General features: G+C 33.5%; 2 protein-coding genes and 1 long non-coding RNA gene across 3 annotated transcripts; all 3 read left to right on the top strand.

The window, feature by feature from the left end:
* Positions 1–4262: 4262 nt before the first annotated feature.
* LOC130989614 (chorismate mutase 1, chloroplastic-like) lies at positions 4263–7456 on the top strand. The gene is made up of 6 exons (XM_057913627.1): positions 4263–4903; positions 5606–5828; positions 5909–5995; positions 6475–6618; positions 6801–6893; positions 6994–7456. The coding sequence occupies exons 1-6, from the start codon at positions 4737–4739 to the stop codon at positions 7228–7230; spliced, it is 951 nt and encodes a 316-aa protein (XP_057769610.1). The 5' UTR covers positions 4263–4736; the 3' UTR covers positions 7231–7456.
* Positions 7457–15594: 8138 nt separating this feature from the next.
* Positions 15595–16765, top strand: LOC130989613 (uncharacterized). The gene is made up of 2 exons (XR_009090702.1): positions 15595–15876; positions 16457–16765. It is a non-coding gene; the product is annotated as an uncharacterized LOC130989613 (long non-coding RNA).
* A 1767-nt stretch (positions 16766–18532) lies between these two features.
* Positions 18533–20429, top strand: LOC130989612 (early nodulin-like protein 17). Its single transcript, XM_057913626.1, has 2 exons — positions 18533–18918; positions 19861–20429. Exons 1-2 carry the CDS (start codon positions 18744–18746, stop codon positions 20190–20192), a joined length of 507 nt encoding a protein of 168 aa, XP_057769609.1. The 5' UTR covers positions 18533–18743; the 3' UTR covers positions 20193–20429.
* Positions 20430–22450: the final 2021 nt, after the last annotated feature.

Below are 22450 nucleotides of genomic sequence, written 5' to 3'. Positions count from 1 at the left end.
GGAGGTATTTGAGTGAGAGACGGATAATATATATAGTTCGAAAGTATTTACTATTTAGTTTACAAAATAAAAAGTGAACTTACGGTTTGACTATGAGTTCCTTCTTCATTAACTGCAACAAAAGTTAGATGAGAAAAAAGACTCAAAAGTCAAGAACCCATAATTTATTCAAATAAATATGTTAAATCTATAAAATGGAAGATGCAAAATAATTGCTTGTGCTAAATTTAACATACATGTCAAGACTGAGTTAGTATAGTCAATATTAGGGGTGAGCAAAACCGGACCAAAACCGACGGACCGGACCGAACCGGTCGGTTTCGTCGATCCGGGCCGGTTTTGGTCCGGTGATTGGTCCGGTCCGGTCCCATTTTCATGGACCGACTTATGGTCGGTTCGGTTTCAGTCCGGAGGAGGCCAAAACCGATGAAAACCGGACCGAACCGAATATATATATATATATATATTAAATATATATTTAATATTTTAATTATTTCTAATATTCTAAAACCCTAATTCTCTAATATTTTAATTAATATTATTAATATTTTAATCATTAATATTATTAATATTTGAATTATTGTTGTTAAACAGGTTAAAATATGTGTAAAAATGTGATTTTTGGATTAATTTCGCAAACTGCCCAGTTTTTTCGGTTTTGGACCGAACCGGACCCAGAACCGACGACGGTTTCGATCCGGTTCCGGTTCGGTCCTAGCGTTTACGTCGGTCCGGTTCGGTCCTAAAAATCTTAGAAATTCGATCCTCGGTTTTGTCGGTCCGGTCCGGACCGACTGCTCACCCCTAGTCAGTATACGCTAATTTGACAAGACTTTTTTTGAAGAGATAATATTACTCCCTCCGTCCCAGCTTTTAGTATCCAACTTTCCTTTTTTGGCCGTCCCACATTTTAGTATCCATTTCTATTTTTGGTAAAAGTAAGTGGGGCCGTTACTCCACTTTAATTATTTTAACTCTCACATAAAATGTGGGATCCTTATTCCACTCACAATACATCAATCACTTTATTAAAACCCGTGCCGTTCTCAACTGGATACCAAAAGCCGGGACGAAGGGAGTACTAGACTTATTCGCTAATTTGACTGATTATAATATTACTAGACTTATTCCCCTACCCCATTAGAAACTTATTCTAATATTACTAAACAGTATAGAATTTGACTCATTATTTTGATGGAAATTATAAATCTCATGATTTTGTCTGAGTCATTTTGATGGAAATTATAAATCTCATAATTTTGTGAGACGAAGATAATCATGAGGTGATTTGTATAAGATATACTATAGTAATCATGAGGTGATTTGTATAAGATATACTATAGTTTTCATTTATAAATAATTAATCGATACTCCTAGTCAAAAGACCTCATATTTATTAGTATGATTTTATTGATCACGATGTTTTTTTTTTTTTTTGAAAATTATAAGGGGTATCTGAATATAATCAATTATGCAACCTGTACGCAGGCGGGACCTCATCACCAGCCAAACGGTGGGAAAATATCACCACACGCAGACGAAAAACCCTACGTACCCAAGACTTGTCACCTGTCACAAAGGATTATCTTTAAATGCATTAGCTTTATCACTAGAGCAAGACTTTATTGGCTATTGATCATGATGTTATTTAGTCATAATTTATAGTATCTAACATCCCCTTTCTTTATATCCTCACTTGCTCTACTATAAATGCGAGTATTTTTAATTAGAAAGTTAGGTGAGATCATAACTCATGCAAACAACTTTATGATCCAACTTTTGTAACTATCTGAATTTTTTTTACACCGATTAACGTGAAATATCATGTAAAGATATCATTTTATGCACACTGTAAAAATTAAAACATGATTAAATTGTAAATATAATATAAACGTTAAAAAATCATATTGAAATTATAATGCAGTAACACGTTGAAAACAAGATTCATCTACACCATCGCATACACATTTATAATAGTATTGACAAATTAACATATTTTGAATAAATTAGGCGACACTCTGACTAACATCAATTAATTTTACACGTGTATCAATTTTTGCCGTATAATATATTAATATTGAAGTATACGGAGTATATAGTAGTATAGTACTATTGCTAAATAGGTATGTTCGGTATTCCACCTATCAAATCTCAACTGCCTTACCCTTCCAATTCCATCTAAAGTTTTTTTTTTCCTTCCTCGTTCCTAGTTGATCAATTTCTTTTTACGAAATTTTAAAAATTGGTATTTTAAATATATTTAATAATAAAATGAATAAGTGATTAGATGTTTCCTTATTTATATTTATTTTATATAGAAAAAATTAATCAACTTAATTAAGATGATCCATAAACAGGGGCGGAGCCAGACTTTCGATTCAGGGGGGTCCAAATTTTTTTTAACGTAACTTTGAAAGTGTGGCGAAGTAAATCATTCATCTTTTTTAATTTTTGAAATTTCATCCCCCAATTTTTTCGATTGTCGAATTGTTAACTTGAAGTTTGTGTGAATTATTTCTCCATGTAATATTCATGTTATGATGTATTTTGCAATAAAATTACTACATATTGAAAATTATGGTGCAAATACAAGATACAGTCTCTTTCTAATTTGAAAAAAAAAATTGAAATTGTACGAAACGACGTCGTTAGGCCTCATAAAAACGACGTCGTCTTTACTAATCCATGTAAGCTGCAATTCAACACTCTGACGATCGAAAAAAAATAGGGGACGTAATTGAAAAAATTGAAAAAATAGTGATTTAATTCACCACAGTAAAAAGTTACGTTAAAATTACAAATTTGAAATAGTTTGTGATTTTATTTGCAAAAATCTCATAAAACTTTGTAAGACAAAGTAACTTTCAATATCAAATTAAAAAAATAAATCTCTAGAATCCAATCCAATCATGATATATATAAATTAATTATGTACTCACTTTTTCAAAACGTCTTAACTCTAAATATTGCATACCAATTACAGTTTAAAATAGCTCAACATAATAATAATGTAGATAAAATTATATATTTTTTATTTTTAATATAAAATTACGAAAATCCCAGGGGGGCCCAGTGACCCCCCTGCCCCACCCCTAGCTCCGCCCCTGTCCATAAATTAATATTGATCACGTTAATTGAAACGAATAGAGTAATATTTTCGATACGGTAAATTTTACTTTAATGTGTTATGTTTGAGCTTGAATAACAAAATTTGTCAACATTTGAGGACTTTTTATTCTCTTTGCTATATTTTAGATAAATTTGACATATTTTTATATAAACAAATCTTTTTAACATAATGTGGCTTATACAACTTTTCTAGTTTTTTTTTTTTTTGACTTGTACAATTTTTCTAGTTAGAAACATCATTTTTGAAGTAATGCTCATTCTCATTAATATTTGATTAGTCACTCAACTCATCCCTCATGGTATTGCTCGTTCCGAATATGAGACTCGATAGATTTAGGTTTTACTTTTTTAAAATAAAATTATTTTTATTTACTTTTTATTATGGAAAATTTAATGCATAATAATGATAATAATTGTTTTGATATAAAAATAATGCTCAGCTAAAATAAATTATAATGATTGTTTTGATATAATTTTTTTTATCAATAGCCAATTCAATATATTTAATATTATTCATAGTTTCTCATGAGTCATGATTTAAAATTTTCAAATAATTCTTTTTTTTTTTAACTTGGGGAGTTGGGGAGAGGGAGCGGTGCGGTTTGAATTCAGGACCTGACTGTTCATACACAGGAGATCGCACCGCTTGGTGTCTCCTTGGAGACATTTTCAAATAATTCTTAAAAAAATCAAAATATATATGACACATCCCAGCACGAATGGTATACTAGTTATATATATAAAAAAAAAGTTCACTTGTGTTACACCGAATGAGTTGTTTTCTCGGCTATGTCATTTATTGTTGTAAAAAATTACATTTAATTTATTAAATTTGTTTATCCGTACAAAGAGTATTAAATTTGATAATATTGTTATCACTTATTATTTTAAATCAAATATTAAAATTTAAATTAATATTATTTTTTGTTATTAATTAATTTAACTCATAAGTAATTATATTTTGATATTTTTATATAATTTAAAATTTTAAAAATAAATAAATATATTGTGACTCGTGCAAAGCGTTGCATGAGAGCCGTCCTAATAAGATTAAATTTAAGGTTTGAACTTTTGACGCTACGGTCTCATCTTCAAATCTGTAACCTCCACCTTCTAGGCTTCTACCACACATTCACACCTAATTAATTCATTTACAATTATGTCGCCAAAACCACTAGTTCAATTTAAATTCCCACCCCAAATATGTTTCAACATTTATAGCTTGAAATTAGACCCATTATAATGGCTCATACAGTTTCAAAGAAGAATGTCGTGGATGAACTATCACTTGAGGAATATTTTTGAAATAAAATAATAAGTAATAAATATTTCTATACTTCAAAAAAAAAAAAAAAAAAAAAGAGGATCCACTTCCTTCTACGCTTCTACCTACCCCTCTCTCTCTCTAGAACTCAACTACTACGACACCCACCGAGAAGAGAAGCCAACCAACTACCCACAAACAAACAAAGAGAACTTTCCCTTTCCTTTCTGCAATTTCTTTTCATTTTCTTCTTCCCTTCTTCAATTCCTGCATTTTACTACTTCTCTTCTTTCTCTCACAATCTATCTCTTTCTTGCCAACTTTTTCTTCTGGGGTTTTACAAATGGAGGCGAAGCTGTTGAGAGCTGCCTCTCCCACCGTGTCCGGCCCCTGCATTTCCAAGCCCTCGCGCCGTTTCGCCCACAAAAAATGGCAAACAAATCGCGCCGTCCGCTTTCAGAATTCGAGTATTGTCCCTCTCACAATTCGAGCTTCCGCAGCTACTCTTGGGTACAGAATACTAATGATTTTTTTTTTTTTTATTTATTTTCACGATTATTATATTTTTTTTTTGTCGGTAATGGGTTTTGATTGTTTTCTCGAAACAGATTTCCATTTATCCCCCTTTTGAATGTATGCATTCATGTTGTGATTCCTGCTTGTAATTCTGGATTCGTGTATGTTATGCGTGCAATTTTCGATACTACTATAGTTTATGATTTTGCATTCTGAGTCATTCTTCCTTAATTTGTCATGATAAGGAAAAACAAAGAGATAAATAAATGAAGTCTGTAGTCAATTATCTCAGATTTTTCTTCAAGTCTCCGTGTTGATGAAATCATAAAAAATTTATGATTTACAGGGAGATGAATGTTATTTGAACTGGTGGAAGTAGCATTTTTTCCTATCAAAAGTAGTATATACAGAGTTCGCCTTTTCTGATCTCAATGGACTCCCATTCAGCGTTTTCTGTGTTGATGAGATTTCACTCAGAAAGGAAAAAAGAAAACAATCTCCATTGATGGAGTAGATAGTAGAATATGAACCCTGCATGAGTTTTAACATTGAATCTTGCTGCTATGAACAACCTGTGGATGTTATTTACGGACTTGGGTTATCAAACATAAATATCTATGTCACATGTTACTCTGAACAAACTGTTGAGTAGATCTGTTAAATTTATTCTCAATGGAATATCTTCGTTCTTTTCAGGTTGGAACCAAAGCATAGGATAGATGAGAGCGAGTGCTATACCCTTGATGGTATCAGAAACTCATTGATACGGCAAGAGGATAGCATTATATTTGGTCTTGTGGAGAGAGCTCAATTTTGTTACAATGGAGAAACATATGATCCTAATGCTTTTGCCATGAAAGGATTCAGTGGCTCTTTGATTGAGTACATGGTCAAAGAAACTGAAAAGCTTCATGCAACAGTATGTTGAACAACATCTTACACTTTTTTAGAATCTTTCAATATTCTAGCTTATTCATGCTTCATTGGTATTTGATTCAGGTTGGAAGATACAAGAGTCCTGACGAGCATCCTTTCTTCCCTGATACTCTACCGGAGCCACTGTTGCCTCCCCTTGAGTATCCACAGGTAAAGTAATAAATGACTTGTTGTCCATTAGCACTATGAAATCCACTATCTCCTAACCAATCGAAGATCACAGAGTTGATGCCTTGCTTATCTAGAATAACATGGATCCACAAGCTATTGATGTAAAAAAGAAAAACAAATATTATGATAGAAGTGCCCAAACTATTCATAGCTATACAAAATAAAGCTAATCTCTTTCTGCGCCACTAGGCTTTGATGTCAGAAAATTTGGATAGCTTACTTTATGTCAACTAAGTGGAACACTTCATTGTAGTCGAGTTTTAGTATCATCATTCTAACTATATAAATGTGTATATAATCAGACGATTACCTAGACATGAATGATGCTACTGTAGAATTGCTGAAATCCATGGATTGAGCTACTTGATGATAATTTCTAAACGGAATCTTTGCATTCTTGTGGCTAGGCTTTGTACTATATGATAAACTCGACTCTAATGAGTATGAAACTTCCACAGGTTCTCCATCCTGCAGCAGACTCAATCAATATTAATGGTCAGATTTGGGACATGTATTTCAAGAATCTCCTCCCCAGATTAGTTAAAGAAGGTCATGATGGTAATTGTGGATCCTCTGCTACTTGTGACACAATTTGTTTGCAGGTATGCATTCTTATGATCATCGCTACTTGAAAAAGTAAATGATGTGAGTTTGTCATTATGTTATCAGAAATGCATATTAATAATGCCCAACACAGCCTGAGTTCAGCTTCTTTGCACATTTGCTTACACGATTGCATAGCCCACTTACCAACACATCTCAATCGATCTTACTCTATTTGTAGGCCCTGTCAAAGAGAATTCACTATGGTAAATTTGTTGCTGAAGCAAAATTCCGGGAATCTCCTGATGTCTACAAAGCTGCCATTATAGCACAAGTACGTTGGCATTACTAGTGTCTCTTCTGCATCATCCGCTCATTGTAAACCAGAGCCTTGTTTTGACTGTTTACTCAAAATGTTTTCTATGATGATGCAGGACAGAGATGGACTAATGGATTTGCTTACATACCCAGAGGTCGAAGAGGTTATCAGGAGAAGAGTTGAGATGAAAACCCGGACATACGGGCAAGAAGTGACTCTCTCTGGAAGCGAAGACAACACTGAAGCGGTGTACAAAATCAAACCAAGCATAGTTGCTGATCTTTACTGGGATTGGATCATGCCATTGACAAAGCAAGTTCAGGTTGAGTATCTTTTGAGAAGACTCGATTAAATTGAACGAGGAAAGGATGGCGTTCAAGAAGAGGATCTGAATCTGTTTATAACATAACATGCTGCTTCCATAATTATTAGCTCATTATAGATGATAGTTTGCAGAGCCTTTACATTTGTTGAATCAATGTTGAAGAACTTTTGCTGTGAATGATTGTGGACTGCTTAATCGGTGAAAGTTTCAAATAGTATGATTTTGTGTATTTATAAAATTAATGTTTTTAAAATGTGGATCTCGATACGCTACTTGCTCATGTTTCAGTCTTGTGTTTCTTATAGGAAGGGAAGGTTATGTGTGAGCTCTAAAAACACAAAATAGTGATGTTGGAATTGTCTCGAGCAAATGTCGTGAACATTACTCCTATTATTAGGTTTTAGAGGTAAATAAACAAAAACAAAAAAGTAAATTGAAAAAATATAAATTTAATAAAATTTAGGTTTCGATTTTTATCATTGAATACTCAATAAATTGCATTAAATAATTGTTAAAAAAATCGAACGAACTAAATACCTAACTTTTAATGGCGTGCGATTAAGCTTATAAGCTTCTGAAAAATGTTTTAATAAAATAAGCTCTTAAAATAGGTTAAGCAATAGAAAATAAATTTCAACAACTTATAAGGTCTCCAACAAATAAGTTTCCCAATTTGAACTTATGTTTTCATAATCTCATAACCAACAATCATTTTACAAAAATAACTGTACTATTATTTGTTCATATTTCGTCATTAAATTTCTATCTTTAATTGTGATTTTCTCTCTTTAGCTTACAATTCTTTCTCTAGATTATAAGCTTAATATCCAAACATTTTGACAATTTATAAGCTTTTGGAAAATCTTATAAGTTGTTGGAGCTTATAAGCTTAGCCAAATAACTTATTCTCAATGAGATGGGATTAAGTGAACCACAATTTTGCGTGTGTCGCACTATGTTTCACTATTATATCTATTATTTTAATACTCGCTCTGTCTCCTAAAAACATACGACACTTTTGGTGGCACGAATTTTAAAAAATGTTAGATCAATGTGTTAGTGGGGAATGGGTCTCACTTTGTTTTGAGTAGAGTGATGTCCAAAAATGAAAAGTGAATGTTTTTAAGAGACATACTAAAATGGCTAATTGTGCATGTTTTTAAGAGACGAAGTGAGTAATATTTTATGAAAATGAAATTTATATTATGAATTATACTTAACTTTTATTTACAAAAATTAAAATTTTATATAGTCCAACTTTAAATTTATCAACCTTAATAATAATAATAATAATAATAATAATAATAATAATAATAATAATAATAATAATAATAATAATAATAATTGAATAGAATAGATCATGGTTAATGATCATAAAATTAAATTAAAGCATATAAAATTAAATTGAAGAAAAAAAAATATAGAAAATTGAAAATGAGATACAGAATCGAATATTAAGTGATTTTGGATGTATTTTGATTAACAAATTGAGCTCGGGTAAATCTTTCAAATCTTAGTTACTCCCTCCGTCCCACGAAGCATGATACAGTTTCCTTTTTGGTCTGTCCCACGAAGCATGACACGTTTTTAAAAATGACAAAAAAAATTATCTTTTATTCATATTTTCACTTTTTCACCTACCACACTTAATAGACAAAATACCAATTTGTTAATTCTTATATCGAAAAAAACTGTGTCATTCTTCATGGGACGGAGGGAGTATTAAATTAAGGTAGATGTAAAGAGATGAAATTTGGAATGCATGTGGTTACGGTGACAAAATTTGAAAGTTAGCCCAAAGAAGAAGGGTAGTGGGTAGGGTCAGCCCATTTTGTAGCCTATGATTATAGCAGATAAGCATAAAATCTGGCCCACTAAACCAAATTACCAATTGTATTTTTCTCTCACAATGCACTACACCTATTTCATCTATCATCTTGTCATTACTCCCTACTTTGGTAACCACTTCATTTTTCAAGTATTCTCACCAAATTTTCTAGTAAATATGATTAAGATGTTAACGGTTGGTAATCATTCAAGCTACACTTATTATTATAGAACTCATTGTTTGTTTGACAATATGAGATCAAATTTGATAAAATGTGTAACATAATTTTGCTCATTGTTATTAGCCTTCAAACCATGTAAAATAGATAAATTGTACTCCCTTTTATCATGATAAAAATTACTACTTTTTTTGGGACGCTTACAAAAAAACTTTCTATTCTTTTTTGAACTATATCCTACCACTTATAATACTCTATTTATCTTTACTTTTCACCACTCTCAACAAATTAAAATAACACAATATTAATTAGGGTTAATTACATTAAAACTCATAAACTTTGGGCTGATTTTCAACTTTCACACGAACTTTATTTTTTGTCTGCAATTCCATCAATTTAATGACTCGTTCAATTTTTCCACACTTTTGAGCTCCGGTGAAGTACCGAACTAACTTGGCGCCTATGTGGTAGTACCGAGCTGACACGGCGCCTACTTGGACTGAAAAATTGACACTTGAAAAACAATAATAATAAAAAAAAATCCATTTGTCCAAACTGTCGTTCCCTTCACCCTTTCTCCGCCTTCATCACCGCCGTCAGGTGGTCCCCTCTCTCCCTGCCCCACCACCTCCTCGAGATTGGCGCCTCATTCTCGCACCTCTAGCTCGTCATCGATGACCGCAATAGATTGTGCAAGGAAGTGCTCGGAACAGCCCGCCTCTGAATTTTCCCAGATGCAATTTTAGAGAGTGAATCAGTGATGAAAACCTTCTCTGGAACCTTGAGTGCTGCCAAATTTTTATTCGGGAACTTAATAACCACTTCCTCATCAAGATTTGATTTGTCTCTTGGAATAACCTCTTCGTCATCAACATTTTTCAGCTCAATTTTCGCTCCAAATCCCTTGTCTTCTTCTTCGACACCGTCAACCCTAATTTCTCCAAATTAGGCATCTGAGATCTTTGCTTGATCCAGATCCGATGGGACTCGTGGTACTTCGCCGCCATCTCCGGGCCCTCGTTGCTGTTTATTTACACCATCACTGACTGGGATTGAGGGAATTGCTTTCCTGTCCGAGCGAGCGAGAGAGAGTGAGAGACGACGGTGGCCGAAGAGGCGGCGACCATCGCCGGGTTAAAAAAGGGCGGCAACCTTCCCCAGTTTGTGTTAGAGAGAAGAGAGGACGGAGGAAGACAGAGGTCAGAGGACTAAACAACGTCGTTTTATTCATCGTCTGGCAGTTCCATGTCATATTTTCGGCAACTTAAAAAGTGCATGTCAACTTCTAATTTGGGGAATTATGAAAATTGTGGAAAAATTGAATGACCCATTAAATTGGTGGTATTCCAGATAAAATTTAAAGTTTATGGAAAAGTTTAAAATTGGGGTAAAGTTCGTGAGTTTTAGCGTAATTAACCCTATTAATTACTCCCTCCGTCCCAAACGAAATGGCTCATTTCTTTTCGGCACGGAGATTAAGAAATGTGTATAAAGTAGATAAAGTGGGTTGGTGAAAATTATTTAAATATTAAGTATAGAGAGAGAGTGTATTGCCAAAAAAGGAAACATGACATTTCGTTTGGGACAGCCCAAAAAGGAAAATAGGACATTTCGTTTGGGACGGAGGGAGTACAATATATTTTCACCACTCTCAATACACTCAACATCTTTATCTTAAAACATGTGTCACTTTCTCCTAAAAACTTTCATATTAAAAAATTTAAGACATCTTAAACAACTTGCTTATTATTGTATACTAGTACGCCCGCTCATGCGATGCATGACAGACATCAAAATTGAATGACATTTTAAATAAATAAATAAATAATATCAAAATATAAGTAAATATGAATTATTAAAAGAAAAAAGATAATTCACACCAATTACTCAATGAAAAATCTGAAACTAAAATTATTTTTTGACTTTGTATTTTCAATAGTTGAAAATAACAAATAAATTTTATTAATTGATAATGAGTGTAAGTATATAAAATTTTCAAAAATCAAAAGCAAGTATAAATAGTAATTAGTTGCAGTTATATATAAATTTTTATACTAAATTAAAGATTTAATAATGATCTTTAATTTAAGATACATATTCAATATTTTTTCATTAATCAAAGTTGATAATTTTTAGACAAAGCAAAATAAAAATAAAAATAAAAATAAAAATTAAAAAAAACCAACAAAAAAGAGAGATATATAAATTTACTGGAGAAAAAATATGAAAAAAAATGTGTCAGGAAAATATAATCTTTACAACTCTTTTTTTTATTAATAAAAACATATTCAATAAGACCTCAAATAATAAATCATGATAAATTTTTTAATTTTAATATAAAAATTATAAAAAATAAATTTAAAACAAATAATATATAATTATTTAAAGTCTCAAAAAAATATGTTTTCTCTCCTATCTCATTTTCGGCTGTTAACTTATATTTTCTCTCCATTTTCCTTTTTTCTCTCTCTTTTCTTTATTCCCTCATTTTTATGTAACTTCCCTCTTTTTATTCTCTCTCATATTTTCCTTTTTTTTGGGGGGAGGGGGGGTAATTGCCTGTAAATCCATAATGTTTACACGGAATTGGTTTTTGCACCTATTTTTATTTTTCTTCTTTTAAATGTCTAACCTTTAGTTTTTTGTCTGAAAATTATCCGGCGATCGGTTTTTTCTTACGCCCACGCCGAAAATACCACTGTGGCAGCCGGAATTGACACCTAAGTATATATTTAACATGTGGAATAAAATTAAACAAAAAAAAGAAAAAAAATTCACATGTGGAATAACCCCCCACCCCCCCGTCTTCTTCCCCCTCTCCCTCGTTTCCCCACCCGCCGCCCTCCCTCCTCTCCTTCCCCCACCATCTGCCACCGGGCGCTGATCTCTGCAAATCGGCCACGCTACCACCACCGCCGCCTCCTCTTCCCCCGCCCTCCGTCGACCCCTCTCATTCTCCCACCCTCCGCCGCCGCTACCTGATCAAATCGAGAGGCCCATCTCCTGTATTCCGTCTGCTGGCCTCTCTCCGTCGGCCCCTCTCCAATTTGAGAGGCCCATCTCCGCCGGCCCCTCTCCAAATCGAGAGAGTTGCTACTGTCGGCCGATGTTGAAATAGAGAAAATGGAGTAATTTTTGTCATCGGAAATCAGAGAGAATGGGGGCTAGAATTTGGGGATCTAGGGTTTCTGTCGTCGAAAATCGGAGGGAATGGGGGCTAGAATGTCGCCGCTGCCGTGAGTCGCCGCAGAAGGAGAGGTGGGTGTGCCGAGTTTTCAGAGGGAGACGGAGATGGCGGCGTAGTTCTGAGGGAGACGGAGGTGTCGAGAAGCTCTCTGTGTGTCACGACGACGGAGGTGGGGCCGTAGTTTTGAGGGAGACGGAGGTGCCGAGAATCTCTCTGTGTGTCGTGGCAACGGCGGGTTGGGAGAGGGAAGGGGACGGCGAAGGGGAGGCGCCGGTGGTGCTGGCAGGAGGGAGGCGGCGACTTGTTGGGGGAGAGGGGATAAGGTTTGAGGAAGATGATGATGATTTGGAATTTATTTTATTTTATTTTATTTTTATTTTTTGGCCACATGTAAAAAATACGTTTAGGTGTCAATTCCGACTGCCACCTCATCAATTCCGGCTGCCATAGTGACATTTTTCGGCGCCGGCGTAAGAAAAAACCGATCGCCGGATAATTTTCAGACAAAAAACTAAAGGTTAGGTATTTAAAAGTAGAAAAATAAAAATAGGTGCAAAAACCAATTCTGTGTAAACGTTAGGGATTTACAGACAATTACCCTTTCTTTTTTTTTCTTTTTTTTTTCTATCTCTCTCTCTCTCTCTCATATTTATTCTCTCCTCTCGCTACTTTTAAAACATTATTCTCAATTAATGTAATAATTTCAACAATGCTATTAAATTGGCGGAATTTTTTTTGGATAAAAAAATGTGTTTCTATGTATTATATAAATATAGATTTTGTTACATTATTTTAACTAAAAGATCTTGTTTGAGAATTTGAGATGGAGCGGGTGCGTGAGAGTGTGAGTGTAGTAGTGATAACTAATTATATATATGCTCTCGTCTCTGATCGCGGGGTATTTCTCTTACTTTCATGTATCTTTGTTGTCTATCTACTCAATCTGAGTCTTGTTTGCATGTGTTCCTGTGGAGTGAGGCTGTTTTGATTGATTGAGCTCATTTTGACTCTTGGTTTCCTTCTATGCACACACCTCTTCACACGCAAGAGGCATATTTCCTTTTTGGTTCCTTGTTTGATTATGTGGTTCCCTTGGATGAAATAGAATAGTCATAAGCACAAGACTATTCCTTTTCGTTCATCTCACGTGATTTGACAGGTTACTCATTATCTTCGTCTCCTTGTGGCGGCAGAGACACTTACCGACACTCATTGGCGACGATGAGTTTCTCTAGTTGACTTCATGCCACCAGCTCCCTCTGAGAGGAGGACTCTTCATTCCATTATAGTGCGTTGGGTCCCCCAGAGTCCCCGTGGGTGAAGCTGAACACTGATAGTTCTTACGACTCTCATACATAGCGTGGTGTGGGTGATGAGTGGTTCGCGATCACACTGGAGCCCTCCTTATTGTTTTCTGCACCCCCTGCGATGCTTCTTCCAATTTTGAGGCTGAGTTAGCCGTTCTGCTAGATGGTCTTAGGCTGGCTATTACTTTCTCTGCTCACATCTGGGTTGAGCTGGATGCTGCGGCGATCGTTTTGCTCCTATCTGCTGGGCATCATGGTCATGCTAGTATACGTCACACTATTGCCCGGATCCGACAACTTATTCGGCATCGGCGGGTTCGTTTCACTCATATTCACTGTGAGGGAAATCGACCTACTGATCTATGGCTAGGAGATGGCATCAGGTCCAAGTGTTGACTACTTTCGACTATTTTTAAGCTCTGCATTATTTTCTTTCTCTGGTTATATAGGATAAATCAGCTTGGTTATCCTAAATTTAGATTTAGATTTCATGTTGATAGGTAGTTTGTTCTGATTTGGTTCTTTTTCGATTTTTGTTTCTCTTTCATCTGGATGTAACTTTTGGGCTACATCCTTGTTTGGTTTTGTTCAGTTTGTTTTCTGTGTTTTCATGTGGTTTTTGCTGGGCGTTGTAACTTTTGGGCAACGTCATGTATGAAAAATTGGTTGATTGTTTATTTACAAGTTGGGGGTCTGCCTAACCCCTCACCCTTTGGGCGGTTTATTAAAAAAAAACTAATTATATATATGTATATAATATTATATAAATTATAATTTAATTATATGTTGATTTTTTTTTCAAATTTTAAATATATTATTTTGAATCGATCTAAAAATTTGAAAATATACCCAAAATTACATTCGATGCTAATAAGAAGTTAGTAATTCGAAATAAATTTTAAATTTTGATTTAATTTTGAACCGAATGTTAAAATTTTGGATATTTTGCTCACCCAAAAATTTATACTCCTTTCGTCCACGAAAGAATTTCCTATGAGAGAGTGGCACGAGTTTTAAGAAAAATGTTGTTGAATGTATTGAAAGTGGAGAAAAAGTTATTGGGTGTATTTGGAGTGGTGAAAATGTGTTATAATTAATATTGAGAGTTGTGAAAAAGTGAAAAAGTGAAAAATAAGTAATTATAAGTGGTGGGGTATAGTCCAAAAATAGGTATGAAGTTTTTTTGTGGACATCCGAAAAAGGAAAGATAGGAAGTTCTTTTATAAACGGATAGAGTATTATTATACATATTTCATTTCCTTGATGCATGTGAACTCCTATCCGTAAGCAATAAAGCTTAGGGTTTGGTTCAAATTCCACTAGTTTTCCTAAAAAAGAAAATCTTTGATGCATGTAATAATGATGATAAAATATAAGTTCTCTCTAAAAAGACGATGATAAAACATGACATGTTCGGATTTAATTTCATTTGAAAAATATCATCTATTTTTTTTAAAGTAAATATAAAATACTCATTTAAGGGTAATGGATACCAGAAGTACTTAAAAAGATGATGGATCTTCCAATTTTGTTAGTTATTACCACTATCATACAAGAGAGAGAAAAATAAAAAATAAAGATATGTCGACATACAAACAAGAAAATGTGATCTTCAATGGTAAAGAAAAACACAAAAAGATGATAAATAGTGTGAGTCAGGGCTGTCTAAATGGTTATCGGATTTTGGGTATCCAATTAATCGAATCGAAATTCTCGGGTTTGGGTATCCAATAACCGAAATTTTCGGGTAATGGGTCGGTTTCGGTTATTGATTTTACAAAATTTTCGGTTATCGGTTAACCCGATAACCGATTCGGGTTAACCGAATAACCAAATTTTTTTTAATTAATTATTTAATATATATATATAGTACATATTTTAATTATTAATTGGTAGAAAATTAGAAATTAAAAAATTTGGAGGAACCCTAGTCCTCAAGTCCACCTCCCGTCAGTTCACAGATCCCTCTTCCTCTTCCCAAATCCCGTCTCCCTCCCCTCTCCGACCGTCCAACGCCGTCCGCCGCCTCCGTGAGCCACCCTCCGTCCGAATCAGTCCATGCCGCTCCGCCCTTCGAATTCTGAATCCGTCCACGCCGCCCTGCTCTTCGAATTCTAAATCAGTCCACGCCGCTCCGCGACGCAGCTCCGCCACGCCGCCGCGCCACTTCGATGTCCGTCCGTCGCCCGATAAGTCCTCTTCCTGTATCAGCTAATTAACGCTCAATTAACGCCAAGTTTAATGCTTCCCTTTGTATGTAGATATGTAGTTATGTTGTGAACTATGAATTGTGCTTGAATGCTGCTTCATAATTATCTGAATACATCAAAGAATGTAGTTATGTTGCACCAATTTTATAGCTTTAGTATGCATTGTGTGTTGTGTGCTGATATATAGCTTTGCTTTGAATTGCTAGGAGTAAGCATTTTCAAATGTAAGGTGATGTCAAGTATCTTCCACTTGTTAGATATCTAGTTTCAGTCGGATTTTACTTTTTCTGGTGCAAATCTGCTGAGATATATTATTTCACTTGAGCAAAGATGTTCCGATCCTATTAGATGACTTTGCTGGGTTCTACCCAAAATTCACTTCCTATATGTAATACTTGCGGCATATTAAAATAGTTAATTGGTCTTCCCAGAATTAATGTAGAATTGTAGATGTTGCTATTTTAGTTATCATACTTCAACTTTCTTGCAACCTTTAATTATCTGAAATTCTGAACATCAAAGAATTGCATTATGTTGCACCAGTTTATACCAATCACTTATCTGCTTGGAATTGCTTTGGATTTGTTATGAGCTGGAATTGTATCTTAACTTTTGTAGATCAAATGGAAGCTTCACAAGCTCATACTCAACAAGCTTCAAATGTCCCTCCAAATGCAAATCCAAATGGAGAAGAAGAAGAACCCCAATCTCAGTCATTATGAGTTATTATGCATTGTTGTCGTTATTATTATTATTATTATTTTTAAATCGATTCTTAGCTAAAATAAAATTATGATATATTTAAAGTACAAGAATGAGCTTTAATTTAGTGGATAAGTTACTGTGTGTGTTTTCTGCAGACCAGGGTTCAAATCCTCTAACTAGCAAATTAGGTTCGGGAACGGTTATTACCCAATCGGTTAATCGAAACGGTTATTGGGTAACCGAACACCAAAAACGGTTCGGGAACGGTTATTGAAATTTGGCAATTTCGGGTTCGGGTAATCGAAAATTCGAGTACGGGTAACCGAACCCGAACCGATCGACACCCCTAAGTGTGACTTTAATCATTTTCACTAGAAGAATTTAAGGCTCTCCAAAACCTCATCTAAAATTTCTTGGAACGGTGCGGTAGACTTTTGTAATTGATTGGAGTAATTACTTTCGTAATAACATGGGCACGCAATCATTAATGACAGAGCTGTTGCCAACCACTAATTAAAATTGACAATTAGAGTAATATTTAACAATAAGAATCTTAATTAATACGACAGTGGCCGGAGATTTTGGGGGGTCTATATATGTTTCCGAGCGCTATTTTTAATTTAAATTTCTATAATTTTGATAACGAACCGCATTTCAATTCATAAAACGTTAATCCATCAGTTAATAGATTAGAGATTCGAATCACAACATACAAAAAAATATACTAGAAAAATATCATTTAAAATAAAATATATGTAGTTCGCAATTATATTTGTATATCATTATTTTTTTTTTAGAATTATTTGTATATCATCATTACTTACTGAGTAATGCTAAACAGCCACATTGTGGTCATCCACAATTTACCTAAATATAAAATAATTTAATTTATTTAACTTATTTTTTAAAATAAAATAAGATTTAGTTATTTTATCATATTCTTTACATTGTAGTTATTTTTTTTGCAATTTTTTGATAATTTTTTATTTTTATTAAAAAATAAATTAAAAATAAAAAATGCAAAAACAAAATTTTAAAAATAAGTACAATGTAGACAATATAATAAAAACCCTAAATCCTATTTTTATTTTAAAAATAAATTAAATAAATCAAGATTTTCCTTATTATACTAGTTTGTGGGTGGCCACAATGTGGCTGCATAAATTTATTGTTACTTATGATACTATCACCATTTAAAAAGTTTATAACCGTCATCGAGGCAAAAATAGAAATAAAACTTTCCTTAAAATTAAGTTTACCACATCACTTTTATTCAATGATTTTTTTTTTGTGTAAAAAATATAATTTTTACAATTTGTATGGTCATGTCGATTTATTTTCGATCGAATTGAAGCTAACATTATAATTCTTGACTCGTAGTGGTTAAATATTTCAAATATTAGTGCATTTCTTAAGAATGTTCGACTACTCGACTCATAGTGTTCAAATATATCGAGCATTAGAGCATTTACTATTAATGCACGGCATGCTCGACTCACTCTGATCGAACATATCGATCAAAATTCGTAATTCGAATAATATAGAATAGCAAGATGAATTTCCAACTACTATTAAGTAAAGATAATTTTATTATTTCAAACTCAAAAGGAGTTATTTTTGTATTTTTTTTATATAATAATTGGGCAAAAGTTACAATCAAATATTTTGTGAAAAATAATTACTCTAAATTAATACAGCATCCACCGTCAAAATAGCGCCCTACTGACAATGAGCTGTACGACTACAGTTTGAACGTTGCTTTACAAACTGATCTAAGATTTTATTAATCGATCCACATGCCAACTTTTATTACTCACCCATGAAATTCATAATCAATTATACCTGTCACAAAAAATATTTATTTCGTATGATTTGTGAATTATTTAACTACTCTTACCAAAGCATATATGGTAAGAAGCACAAACGTCTCACTAAATTTCAAGATTTTCACTAATATTTTATTGCAACCTCCAACGATTAAATAATTAACCAAAAATACAGATCTGCAGTCTGTCCCCACACGGCTCCATCCAACGCCTCATTATAACTGCTACATCCCCGTGTGTGCTTCTAGAGAGAGAACTTCGAGAATCACTCGTTTCCTGTCGGGAAAGTGAGAAAAAATATGGGAGTAAACAGGGGAGTTCTGTTGGCAGCGGCGGCGCTCCTGTTTGCGGCGGTGATGTTGCCGGAGGTGGCGGCGGTGCGTTACATAGTGGGTGGCAACATGGGCTGGAGCCAAAGTGTGAACTACACAATTTGGGCTCAGGACAAGAAGTTCTACAATGGGGATTGGCTCTGTATGCTCTCTTCTCTTCTCTTACACTTTCAGATCTACTCTTTTTTTTTATTTATTCCTATTTATTTTTCTCTTCAAGACTCTTCTTTTTTGCTGTTTCATGTTCATGGTCTTGAAAAAAAATTAATCTTGGAAACTGAAAATGTTTGATCTGTAGTTGCTTTAGCTCGCTTTTTTGTAGGTTTAGTTTTTCAATAAACCTTAATTTTGCTTAACCTTCTACTTTGTGAATGAATTCTGTCTCCCTTTTTACATACATGTAAGAAAGTGTGCATTGTTTTCAATACTTCTTGTAATGTTAGTTGCCCAAGATTGAGTTTATATTCTACTTGTTAATAGTTAATTAGACTGCATTGATGAAATTGCACTACTCCTTATTGTTCTGTTTGATGCTGTTTAGCTATTAAATCACATTATTAAGTTTTGAATTTGTGACAATTGAAGGGATTTGCAAGAATTAGATTAAAGTACTCAGTTCTTGAGAGATATTTAGGAAAGAGTGGTGAATTGATATTTCTTAGAAGAATGAAAATGTTTATGATCCATGTTTATCTCATTAATTAACATTTATCACTGAAGCTTTTTTCCTTAAATCAACAATCCACTTTTAGTTAAATAGGAATAAAGTGTCATTGATTAAGACAGTTGGCCACAAAATTATTGCAGCAACTCATGCTTTGGACTGTATGAACAAAGCACCTTACTTCAATCATTTCTTTGTTTAGCCATGTTTCAATAGTACTAATTAAGGTATGTTCAATTATTACCAACAACACTCTTTGGTGCATTTGATGCACAATGAATGCATCATCTGCCCTAATTAAAATTCTAATTAGGATTTAATAAACTCTAATTTGAGAATGTGTACACAAGTTTTTGCCTAGATTGTATGTTAGAGGCTGGCATTGTTGTTATATCGTCTTCCACTTGGTGTTGTTGGCAGTTTTCGTGTACGATAGGAACCAGATGAACGTTCTTGAGGTGAACAAGACGAATTTCGAGAGCTGCAACTCCGAGCATCCGCTCCACAACTGGACTACGGGTGCCGGGAGGGACGTCGTCCCCCTCAACGTGACCAAGACGTTCTACTTCATCAGCGGGAAGGGGTTCTGCTTCAGTGGCATGAAGGTGGCCATCCACGTCGAGAAACCTCCTCCTCCGCCATCATCCTCACCGATAAAGAGCAGCTCTCCGCCTAGTTTGAGAAGCCGGGTTTTCGTCCCGGCCCTTTTCGCCGTTGCTGCTGCCTGGGATGCCCTTCTGCTGCTCTTGTAGCTTGCTTTCATTGATGAGAGTTGTTTAGCCCAAATTGTGAAGAATTATTGAGCTTGTGGCATTGTTTTTGTTACTTCTTTTTTTTTTCTTTTTCTTTCTTTTATTTATCCATCAAATTTGAACTGAGTTTACAGATGAATTCAGATCAAGACTGAATGAGGAGTTGTAGCAAGTGTTGAAAACTTTTAGTTTGTTCAACAACTTTGAAAGAAAATCTCTTTATTGGGGAGTTAAAAAGTGCGTGTGTTTTGCCATGATTTGTGTTTCGCTCTGAAAAGTCACTCCACATTCTGTCGTTTTGTCTATTTTTATGAGTAAAATTACGGATCGATGACTCACATTTGGGCTCCCGTTATTACTTCTGCCCATCAAGAATATAATTTGTTAGGAGAAAATATAGTTAAATACTTTATAAAATAAATTTATTTAAAATTTTTGATTTAAAATAAAATAGGATTTAGTTAGTTTTATTGTTTTCTATATATTTAATTTTTTTTTTGTAATTTTTTGATAACCTTTTTAATTATTATTATTTTTAAAGTGCACAAACTACAAATAAAATAACAAAAAATAAAAAAAATTGTTACAAAATTACGAAAAAGCTACAATGTGGAGAAAACAATAAAATTAACTAAATCCTTTTAAACACTGAAAATTTGGGACATAAAATCCTATTAACCCAAATAAAAATGCTATCGTGAACTAAATGTGAACAATGTTCATATAAGATATGGAATATAAAACCACAACAAAAAGATATGGAATATAACATTTCTTTATAAATACATACTTGAATTATTCATATTTTAGTATAAATGTCCCGAAACATACATAATTACATTCAAATATTGAAATCATTACAAAATTAATAAAAATATTCCAAAAGTCAATTTTGGATCATGGAAAGATTTTGCGGCTCGGTAGAAATTAGTACCACTACTTATTTTTTCAAAATTTTAGGCAGCGAAGCGGCGCTGCTCATGCTAGCTTATTTTTAATATATCCTCGTCAGCATCTGATGAATAGTGATTAGAAATTATTGATTTTTTAAAGAACATTTTTGTTAATTTTTTTTATAGGCTTAAATATTTAATTGTAATTATATATAGTTTCAAATATTCTTGTTAAAATGTCAATAATTTAGATATTTCACTGTAGTTACGCACGCATATAGTTCAGAACATTTTATTAAAATGTCAATAGTTATTGTGATTTTTCTATTTATTGTATAGTATGAATACAATACATTTGTATTCTCGTAAATTTAATCATTTTGTCGTTTCTTCTTTAATTTCAATATTTGAAGATCCATGGCCCTTTGTACCTTTTGTTGGAGTTATTATGTCCTCTGAACCATCTAAACAGATATATTTTGTAATCTTCTTCTAATTAATTAAATATTACTATTTACATCAAAAAACAAAACATAACAAAAAAAAAATAAATCGAAATTGGAGATAAATTTTGAGATAATGTTCTTCCACCAACCTGTTGTCCACATGATTTTTGATTATGCTTTCATCCTTGTATATATTCTTTGAAATGTAGATATCTAGAAATGTTTTCAGCAAGGTGAAAAATTATACTCCCTCCGTCCACGAAATGAGTACTCATTTGTGGACGGCACGGGTTTTAAGAAATGTATGGAGTGTAATGTAAATAGTTTAAGGGTCCCACTTTTTGAGTGTATTAATTAAAGAGATGTGTGAGGTACACTTGCCAAAAAGGGAAATGGGTACTCATTTCGTGGACGGACGAAAAAGGAAATATGGGTACTCATTTCGTGGACGGAGGGAGTAATATAAACTTGCAACTCAGTCAAGATGACCAAACTTTTAATACATTTTGATTACTTTTTTAATAAATAGTAGTAATAATTAATCTGTCCTCAGTTATAAAATTGTTATTTGGTAGTACCTTATACAAATCTTTGCATGTGCTACTAAGTCAAGTTTGTTGTTCAAAGTTGATTGTACAGCTTTAATGTTCACATGAAATGTTGCAGAATACAGATAATTACCCTCCTTTTTTTGTCTTACATGTAAGAGTTGTCCTCCAGGAATATTTTTTTCTGATTTAGCTTTTACAATATTATGCTTGGTATTTTTTTTTTGATAAGGAAAGTAAATATTATAAAACGAAAGGCACCAGTAGTACCAAGAAGATTACAAAATCATCGGTGATTCATCATTCGACATCCACCTATGAATCCCAACTCCATCGTTAACAAAACCAAAAATTCTACCCCAACTCCACAC

This window comes from Salvia miltiorrhiza, chromosome 6 (genome assembly GCF_028751815.1).
Source record: "Salvia miltiorrhiza cultivar Shanhuang (shh) chromosome 6, IMPLAD_Smil_shh, whole genome shotgun sequence".
NCBI lineage: Eukaryota > Viridiplantae > Streptophyta > Magnoliopsida > Lamiales > Lamiaceae > Salvia > Salvia miltiorrhiza.
This window is presented reverse-complemented; position numbering and strand designations above follow the sequence as displayed.

Bases quoted from the DNA above. Each gene is read 5' to 3' on its own strand.
- LOC130989614 (XM_057913627.1), top strand. From the start codon at position 4,737: ATGGAGGCGAAGCTGTTGAGAGCTGCCTCTCCCACCGTGTCCGGCCCC. The intron at 5,996-6,474 runs GTAAAGTAATAA...AAACTTCCACAG, and splicing joins CTCCCCTTGAGTATCCACAG to GTTCTCCATCCTGCAGCAGA. The intron at 6,894-6,993 runs GTACGTTGGCAT...ATGATGATGCAG, and splicing joins AAGCTGCCATTATAGCACAA to GACAGAGATGGACTAATGGA.
- LOC130989612 (XM_057913626.1), top strand. From the start codon at position 18,744: ATGGGAGTAAACAGGGGAGTTCTGTTGGCAGCGGCGGCGCTCCTGTTT. The intron at 18,919-19,860 runs GTATGCTCTCTT...TGTTGTTGGCAG, and splicing joins CTACAATGGGGATTGGCTCT to TTTTCGTGTACGATAGGAAC.